This window comes from Archocentrus centrarchus, chromosome 7, assembly GCF_007364275.1.
Source record: "Archocentrus centrarchus isolate MPI-CPG fArcCen1 chromosome 7, fArcCen1, whole genome shotgun sequence".
Taxonomy (NCBI): Eukaryota; Metazoa; Chordata; class Actinopteri; order Cichliformes; family Cichlidae; genus Archocentrus; species Archocentrus centrarchus.
Window position 1 is genome coordinate 7,306,776 of NC_044352.1, and position 9,887 is coordinate 7,316,662.

Sequence of the window (9,887 nt, forward strand, 5' to 3'; positions counted from 1 at the left end):
AATCAAAGTATGTGAATGTGTTTTATCACAAACAAGCATGCTTTAAAAAAAAAAAAAAATGAAAACAATGGCTCGACTGTATCCTATAGACTGCGCACTGAGGTGGGAGTTGGATTCCCCTGTTTGGAGTGTGCATGTATGACTTCATGCAAAGCCTGCAGCTGAGGGGCCTCGAGCAAACTCTTCACAATGTACCAGCCCACTAGTTTTCCTAGTGGCACATCCAGACTTGATAGACTCTTGATTCTCAGACTGTAAAAATGACATATTTGTATTTTTTCAGCTCAGATGGTGCTACAAACTACAAATAGTGTGTTATAAGTGAGTCTAAATCAACTTGGATTAATGGTGTGCTAGCCTTACAGTGTATTCATTAAATATTTGAATTTGGGTGCAGTACTGTGTGCTATACAAATATTTACAGAACAGCAGTTCCGGTTGATACAATAACTAGTTTGCCATATTGTAAGCACATTTATACATTTATTGAGATAATTACTTGTTACAATAGACCAAAATGACTGAAAAAAAATATTTAAAATACATTTAAATTTAGTTTTTAGATGTAAGTGTAGGGGAGAATGTGTTGCCACATATCTGGCTTTATTTAACTGAACTTGAAATAAAGTAAGCAAACAAATCACACACACGAAAGCTCAAAAAAGAAAAAAAAAAACAATTTGTAAGAATAAAATATATTTTGTTGTCAACGCGTAGGTTCAAACTCTAGATGGGTCCCCGATAGGGGGCAGTGTGGGGATATTTATTCCGCTGAGCGACAGGCGAAGAAGCGAAGATGGCAGCGACCATGAAATCATCCGTGGTAAGGGAAATGTTTCTTTGTAAAGCTCCATTAGTGTTTCGCATTTGAGTTACTGCCTCGCTGTCTTAACCAGACATGCAAGAAGAAAGTGGCGTTGTGTAGGTCTGCGGGTAAGAAGCCACAATGCCTCGTGGTGGTGGTGGTATTGGAAAGCGGCGTCACACCCTCGTGCAGCTGCCGTAAAGCGACAGCTGGCTAAATTAGCTCGATTTACGCTGTGATTATGTAGCCGTTATTCCCGAGAGCCTAAAAGCTGTATGGTGAAACCAACCAGGACAATAACCGAACGAGGGCTGTGATAGCTGCAGGTGATGGGAAGAACGCTACTTAGCAAACATAATAAAAGTCGGCCTTTTGTTAACTGGCTAAGTTAAGCGACGAATGCTGCTGTATCTTAACTTCTTATATTAAAGAGAAATAGATTTGCAGTGTCTGTACCAGAGAACGATTGGTACCCTGCTCGGTCTTATTAAAATGATATTTGAATATTGTTGACCGACCAGCAGCACATTAGGGTCACCACATCACAGCAAACTTGGATGTGGAGCAAAGGGTTTGTTTGTGCGGGACAATGTGGACCATTGGCTGTATTTAAACTGCTGTAAATTACATCTTTGGCCTATAATATGTGGAACATGACAAACATTTAATTAATGATATCAAGTCATTTTGAGCCAGAAACAACATTCCTGTCACAAGGTAGAAGCTGCAATCTTTTTTTGGCAAAATTACTTTTATTTTACATTCCACGGTATTTTGCATGTCACGGAGGGGACAATGAAACTTATAATTGCTGTATCATTTGTAGTAATAAAGGTTAATAGACTATTTATAAGGGAGAACACCCCAACACCTATATGTACAAGAAGTTTCAGGACAGTGTACCAATTATATTAGAATATATTCAGGTTTCAGTGGCGTGTCATGGAGGGCACCAAGAATATCAAAAATTATGAGATGCACAAGTTATTACATATTCCCATGAGATGAGTTAGAAATTTCAATTTACAGTTACATTATTTTACTAATATGTTAATACATTAATCTTATACATTAATTACTTTTATTCAATGTGGGCATACCTTTTGCTAATAACACTTTTATACTTTTTTTACACTTACTTTAGTAATGCTTAAATTACAAAGCTTTTACTTATCATTTAGCAGTTTTAAAGTCTGTTATTTCCCTTGTTTGAGTGCTTTTTAAAACCACAGCATAGAGGCTACAAATTCAAACTACTATGCAACCTTTCAACACACCTTTAACCTAAATATCTAAAATGCTATGATGTAGCCTAAAATGGACACTTGCTGCTTATCCAACACTTTTTGGCCTTGACTGTTTGCTATTTTATCAGATTAAGGTGCCGTGGCTGCCAGATTTTGGGAAGTATGCAAATACCAATAAATATTGATACTAATCAATTGCCATTGCTCATCATTCTCATGTAATAAAGCTAACGTTACCTCCATCACCTCAAAGTCCCTGTACAGTATTATCCTAATGTTACAACCTGCTTATGTACACTTTCTCGCTCACTCTGTCCCTCTGTTTCCCTTTCAAAAGCCTGCATCTCTGGCTGCTCCTCTCCCTGTCCGCTGCTGCTGTTTTCACCTACAGCCTGCCGTTGCTGGAGCATTGCTGTTACAGAGGCTACAGCAGCAAACACGTCTGTGATCTTTACACATTTTGTAGCATCTATAGTGACACTCTTCTATTTCTTTGCACGTAACTTATCCGCACCCCCTTTCTGCCGCTTTGGTTTCTCCATGTTGCCTCTCCTTTAAGACACGCGCTCAACACTGAAACTAGCGGGAGTTACAGTTGAACTTTCACATCATGTCTAATGCTTGGGCTGACAAAGCAAAATCAAGCTAGTCATTTGGTTGCTGAGGAATGGGTGAAAGGGTGGTGAAAGACAGACAGTGATATTGAATTTTGCCTGTGATGGGCCCCTCTGTCTTGTTGTGGACAGGAACCTTTGTTTTTGGAGTGGCACATATTTGTTTAGCATCTTACACCTGAAAATGCCTTTTTAATATAAATCGTTTTATAAAACTGTATAAATTTGTATATAAGTTTTTAAGTTTAAGTTGTAAAACATTCATTAAACATGTTTGTGGTTTTCACAGAAAAAAAAAATCAAACTTTTTTTCCTACAATGTTATTACAGTATGTCAAAATGGGGAAAAGTGTGATTGTGCTGAAAGCAGTGATATCAAACACGACCTGTAAAAAAATGTCTTTTTAAAGACCAAGATGGCTGCTGAAATTCCAACAAATATAAAATCAAAGTTCTATAAAGATATTTGAAGTGGCCAAAAAGGACTGATGATTGATGATACTTGAGATACAATAACACAGTCATAAAGATACTTGCAAAACAGGCCATTTCTTAATTTTATAAATAAGCCCTTCATAAATGCTGTTTACCAATATAAGCAAAGATATTACACATCAAAAATGCAGAGAAACATCGTGAATCACTTCTTAGCAGACGATCACTTTCAGCTGTTGTTCTTTGGGTTGAGCAGTTGGAACATTTCTTTTAAGCCACACTTGACAACTCTTGTATTGGAGGATGTCACTTGGGTACAAGCAGGTTTGACCTCCGTGAGAATGAACAAAAGTTAATAAGGGGCTGACTCGTCTGTCCACGATCTCAACAGGTTGGTCTGGTCAGAACCGATGGCTCAGTCCTAAATGAATCCACTGTCCACTAGGTGGTAGTTGTCCACTTGTTTATTTAACAGCAGTCTTAATCCACGAATATACATCCATACAGTGATTGTGAAGAGTGAGGAGTAAGATGGAGTGACATTGGCTGATTTGATGCTGGTTGAGGGTAATACTGATACTCTGTAATCCTCAACATGTAATGGACCACGGCTGAGTAGATGGTCTTTTATAAAACTTAAAAAATTTATTAATCCCCCAAAAGGAAATTGCAGTGTTGCAGCAGCAAAATCATACACACAACCATACAAAACACACTAGGGCTGCAACTGACGATTACTTTCATAATCGATTAATCAATCGATAAATAGGATTAAAAAAAAAAAAAAATTCCACCTCTTTACTTAGAAATGGAATATTTGGACTTATAGCAAATAAGCACAAAAACAGGTTGCTTCTTGAATTCTCAGAAATGGAACATTTCATCTGTGATGTAATGCCAGGAAACCCCAAGGCAGCTTCATACCTGTCCATATATCAACAGTGAGTTTGTGATAATTGCAGTCTTCATGTCCTTGAAAGTCTATTCATATTTTCTCTCCATGAGCTTTGTAAAATGTGTCCTTGAGTGAAGTGTAACCTGGATTAAAGGTGCAGATCGCTTCAGTGAAGCGTTTGTCTTCCACCATCGACAGAGGCCTCGTGTCAGTGATGATTATGTTGAGGATGATTTCAGTCAGGACAGCTGCTCGCTGTGGTGTGCGTGTCTTTCCCATCATGAAACCTGTCACTTTTTTTTTTTTTTTTTTTTTTTTTTAAGGAATGAGATACAGTATCTTTATAGCACAATAAGTTGTGCGACACAACAAATTGATAATGAAATTTGTTGCCAACACTTTGAATCATCGATTTTTGGACATTTGTTGTTGTAGCCCTAAAACGCACCACAAATAACTTTTCTTTCTTTTAGTTTTCACCGTATTGGCAGTTTTCTTCACATCTAATGGCTAAAAGCCAGCCTTGAGGAAACCCATGTGAGGTTAATAAATGGCAGATTTGGAACAACATTAACTTTGGAAAATATACTGCTGACTGATACTTGAAACTCTAAGTGTAATGAATTGACAGTTCTGTCAAAGCAGTGCAAATAGGATTATCATGAACTAAAAACTCAATTCTTTTTTTTTCCATCCATCCATCCACACATCCTGTTAAGGGTTACAGGGGGGCTGAGGTCTATCCCAGCTGTCATAGGGCAAGAGGCAGGGTACACCCTGTACAGGTCGCCAGTCTGTTGCAGGTCTAACACAGAGAGACAGACAACCATTCACACCTATGGGGAATTTAGTGACCAATTAACCTAACCTAATACTGCATGTTTTTGGACTGTGGGAGGAAACCCACACAGACATGGGGCACATACACACATAAAGGCCTGGGCCAAGGTGGAATCAAACCCAGACCTTCTAACTGTGAGGCAGTAGTGCCAACCACCACGCCACCGTGCTCAATTCTTCTTTTCATTTTTTTGCAGGCAGTTGAAGATGTGAACGTCACTTTTGAAGACCAGCAGAAGATCAATAAATTTGCAAGGAACACGAGTCGGATGACGGAGCTCAAAAATGAGATCTTGGAAAAAAAAGTGAGTACCAGTGGGATGGGATTAAGTAAAATGACTAGTTCTTATATAGTGCTTTTCTACTCTAGTTGAACACTCAAAGCACTTTATACAACACGTTTGCATTTATCCATTCATACAAGCACTTCCTTTTAAAGATAAGTGGTTTCTATCTAACATCCACACACACTGATACTCTGACAGTTGCATCAGAGAGCAACTTTGGGTTCAGTATCTTGTCCAAGGATACTTTAGCATGCAGAACCACCAGGAATCAAACCACCAACCTTCCGATTAGTAGACGACTTGCTCTACCTCCTGAGCCAACTCCACCTCAGGATTTAGAGTGTGAAATGACATTGAAACTGGATCATCTACTTGCAGTGGCAAAACACCCCCCCTTTTTTGGTTTTTAAAAAAACTGTCTAGATGGATGGGTGGACGGATATTCTATGTACCCACTTTCCTACTGCTTGTCTGGGTCATGGGGGCAGCAGTTTGAGCAGATGCCCAAACCTCCCTCTCCCCAGCCACCTCCTTCAGCTCTTTTGGGAGGGGATTCAGAGGCATTTCCAAGCCAGTCAAGAGATGTAATCTCTGCAGCATGTCCTGGGGTCTTCTCCCATTTGGATATGCCTGACTTGCTTCACCTAGGAGGTATGCGGGAGGCATCCTAATCAGATGCCTAAACCAGCTCCTTCTGATCAGCAGGGCAGCAGCTGTACTTGGTCCCTCCTGAATGACTGAGCTCCTCAACCCATCTCTAAAGCTGAACCCAGAAACCCTTATGAGGAAGCTCATTTCTGCTGTCTGTATCTGATCTTATTATAGGTGAGGTTGAGAACATAGATTGACCAGCTTCACCTTGACACACAGCTCTGTCTTTGTCAGATGCCTTGACCCCTGCAATCCTCCCCTGCCACCCTACACTGAAGGGTGTTAGATTAATGTTTAAATTGCACAAGAAGTCCTTCAGCTGTTACAGAATGGAGTCATTCAGGATTTTGTAGAAACCTTAGTAAGCCAGTTGTATAATTTCCTTTGACTTAATTAATTGCAGCATCGTGGCATGCAGAAAATGGTTTCTGATAGACAGAACTTTATTTATATCTATATAACTTTATTTATATCAGTGGCTGCTGTTACACCTGAATTTACCCTTTGCAGGACAATAAAGGCTGTTTCTTTTTCTTCTTATTTTTGTGCTGCTCAGCCTCAAATGCTGTGCCGCTTCCAGAGAAAAATGTGTGTGAAAGTCTGGCTTGCACCAAATTCTCATATTGAGTAAGAAGCTGCTCTCTCATAAGGTGTGGTCATTTGTGACCTTCTTATTTTAAGATAATTTAGACCATCAAGCTAATTGAATGTTTACTGAATCAGTCCATTAGTGATTTCATGGAAACCCCATTATTTATTTATTTATTTTTAAATGTTATTTAACAAACTCAAATCCATTTTTAAAAAAATTTTAAATAACACATTAAACAAACGATCTTGAACTGTGACACAAACTAATCGTGCACTGTGGCCTGGTTGGCAATTCATCTCCTAAATTTCCAAGGTTGATTTGGTACCAGCTCGTACTAATTAACTGTGCATGTCTTTGTGCAGAAAACACTTCAGAACTTGCAGGATGCCAGCGACGACCTAATGCTGTTTGATGACAGCTCTCTATTTATCCCTTATCAAATCGGTGATGTCTTTATAAATCACTCCCAGGACGAAACACAAGAGATGCTGGAGTCTGCAAAGGTAAGTGTAATGCACAGGGTGTCTTTCTCACTATCCTGTAAGATTCTCAAATCTGGCATTTACTGATGTTTTAGGAAACAGTGGTGTTTATTGATTGGTATTTATATTCTCAAATCAGAACGTCTGTGAACCAAAGATTTGTCCCGGTCATGTCATTCCTTTGCAGTGTTAATTTTGACAGCAAATTTTGATTTAGTTTTAGTCATAGTCTTTTGACGAAAATGTAATTTAGTTTTAATCATAATTTAGTCATCTGAATAGTTTGTTTTAGTCAACAAAATTATCGTAAGAATATAGTCGACTAAATCTACAGTCGATTTAGTCGACTAAAATATAAAGGGTGTAAAATGTAAATGCTTTTTCTTCAGTTCCCTTGAATTAGTTATTATACACACTTACACAAAATTAAACATTTATTAAAAGTTATGGAATATTATTAATAATATTAACATTAGCGTTTCACCTGCTTCCCACACACCTGATCATTAACACCACCTTACTGAGATAATACGAGCGTTTTACAGCAGGACTCGCTCTGAAAGGTACAGGGCAGTGTTCAGGACTAAGATTAGGAAAGGCTAATCCACCGCGGTGTGGAGATTTTCTCTAAACACAAACTCTAAACTGGGAAAAACACTTTACCCTGCATGACATTAAAATGCTTACCTTTGCATGGAGATTTGGGTGACTGGTTTGCCGATGTCGTTTAAGATTTGTCGTGTTTTTACCCGAGATAGTCCCCCCACATGGTTTACACATCGTTTTGTTTGTCACAACGTCAGAGGACAAATGTGTCCATACATCGGCTCTTCTCTTTCTCCCTGCTGACATTGTTTAGGTAACTTAGTTCTATCGGAAGTAAAGACAAATCACAGGCTGGTTTGGTCTTCCCGGGTTTAGAGCAAATGTATGCAGCTGTGCGCTTGATTGGATGTTTTCCTAACTTGTTACAAAATGACAAAAATTCTGATTGGATATCATCCCCGCCAAGCATTTTTGTCTCGTTTTCATTCGTTGACGAAAGTGTCAATTAATTTTTGTCATTGTTTTTATTTAGTTATCGTCTTGATATCGTCATGAAAAAAAAGGGTCGTTGACGAAAACTATGACGAAAATTTTTCGTCATTGAAATTAACGCTGTTCCTTTGTAATTCAGCTTGTCAGAACTGAAGGACAGCGCAGTCCCAAAATGTTCTGGAAAAGTGAATTTCACCTGTTTTTTTCTTTTTTGTTTTTTTTTCTGCCCCTGTTCAGTCGCTGTTGTAAAGTTGTCTAAAATAAACTTTTTTTTTTTTTTTTAATAAATAAACCGTGTTGGTGTTCTAAGTTGGAAATATTATAGCACGCACAAAATTCAGAACTCATCTAAACAGACTTGATGAGCACAGTTTGACAAATGTGGTTGTTGTGTACTTTTATAATTACTTTGAGAAGTGCATGGACACACAGTGCTAAATGCCTGTTCATTTATACCTACTGCTTACTAGCTGTGAATCACAATTACAAAAACATGTCATGTGTTTTTCAGATGTGAACAACTTGTTCCTAAAATGGGCAGCAGCTTTTTGTTGGTTAGACTAATAAATGCTTCATAAATCAATGGGGAAGTTTAGTTTAGTTTTTTTTTTTTTTTTTTTTGATCATTGAGAATTGAATTATACTTGTGCATTCCTGCAGTTATCTCCTAATATATAATTGACAAATGGAATGCTTTTATGTCAAATTGAGCTTATTTTTAGAAATGTTCCATTGCTGAAATGCACCCGTTCCACTGGGTACATTATTTTAACAGTCTATTGTCATCCTGGTGCTCAGTCCAAAAAAGCTGTCATTGTTATCGGTGTCTGTCAAGCATTCATAATTCAGTTCCTTTTTTAAAGATTCTTGTTCACAAAAGTCCAAGTTTAAGTCTAAATTTGAGCTTGCCGAGCATTTTTGGTGCACCTGCTACAGCAATGCCAGTGCTCTGGCTGCTGCATGAGAGACACGGCCGACTTCAGCCAAGAGAGACTTTAGATTAGACCCCATTCTCCTTTCTGCAACTTCCATTATGTCTCCATTTGTCCTTGTGGTGTTGCTGCTGCTTCGTCACAATAGCACATACTACACAGCCCTGAACTGATTGATTGAAAGAAGCCTGCTGCAGACCTTGAATGACAAATGTGTTGAAGATGGCTCAGTCATTATATCAGCAGATTATATTTTAATGTGCATTTATATCAGTCATTTTAGATTATTTCTTGCCTAAAATGATCTCCCCTAGTGTTCAGAATGTGCTTTTGATGACACAAATGGAGTCATTTGGTAAAATTGGTTTAGGAAATGTCTTATGTCTGTTGCTTGCCTCTTGTGGGGAAATTGAACTGTCTGTCCTGTAATTGGAGTTCTTGTGTTCTGTAATCAGGAAACACTGGAGCAAGAGGTTCAAGACCTTGAGAAACAAGTGTCAGCGATACAGCAAGTGTTGGGTGATCTGAAGGTGCAGCTTTATGCCAAGTTTGGTAACAACATTAACCTGGAGGCAGATGAAAGCTGAGCAGTGAAGGGGACTTTGACAGTTGACCCCAGTACGGACTTTTCCACAGAGCTCCTGTATCAGATTCACAACATGCCAAAAAGACATCCACGTCAATGGCTTCAGTTTGGTTGCTTTGTTTATTCACGCTGACGTGTCTGCAGTTTAGTTTTGAGAAACGTGTTCACAAGGTCGACAAAATAAAGGTTTTGCAATTAAATAAATGCAGTTCATTTCTAATGTATTTCGAGTGGTCTCATATTTAATTGTTTTCACTGAACAAACTGAATTAAAAATTTGCTAGAAATTAAAATATTACAAAGCTGTCTGTTTTCTTTTAACAAAGTCTGAAATGCAACACAGGAATCGGCGTAATTTGAAGTCTTATTTGTTTATTGTTGCTGTCAAAGGTTGGACAAAACATTTCTGACACATCAGTGTACTCATCAATCATTAAGCTTTAGGGTACACAGATGTGTACTCTTTGGAAAGTTTTGACATCA

General features: G+C 38.3%; 1 protein-coding gene across 1 annotated transcript; it reads left to right on the forward strand.

Annotated features, from left to right (window-relative positions):
- Positions 1 to 760: 760 nt before the first annotated feature.
- pfdn4 (prefoldin subunit 4) lies at positions 761 to 9,628 on the forward strand. Its single transcript, XM_030733888.1, has 4 exons — positions 761 to 823; positions 5,034 to 5,141; positions 6,729 to 6,869; positions 9,274 to 9,628. The coding sequence occupies exons 1-4, from the start codon at positions 797 to 799 to the stop codon at positions 9,403 to 9,405; spliced, it is 408 nt and encodes a 135-aa protein (XP_030589748.1). The 5' UTR covers positions 761 to 796; the 3' UTR covers positions 9,406 to 9,628.
- Positions 9,629 to 9,887: the final 259 nt, after the last annotated feature.

Coding starts and splice junctions, on each gene's coding strand:
- pfdn4 (XM_030733888.1), top strand. CDS start 797: ATGGCAGCGACCATGAAATCATCCGTG. Junction 5,142..6,728: donor ATGAGATCTTGGAAAAAAAA/GTGAGTACCAGT, acceptor GTCTTTGTGCAG/AAAACACTTCAGAACTTGCA. Junction 6,870..9,273: donor AGATGCTGGAGTCTGCAAAG/GTAAGTGTAATG, acceptor TTCTGTAATCAG/GAAACACTGGAGCAAGAGGT.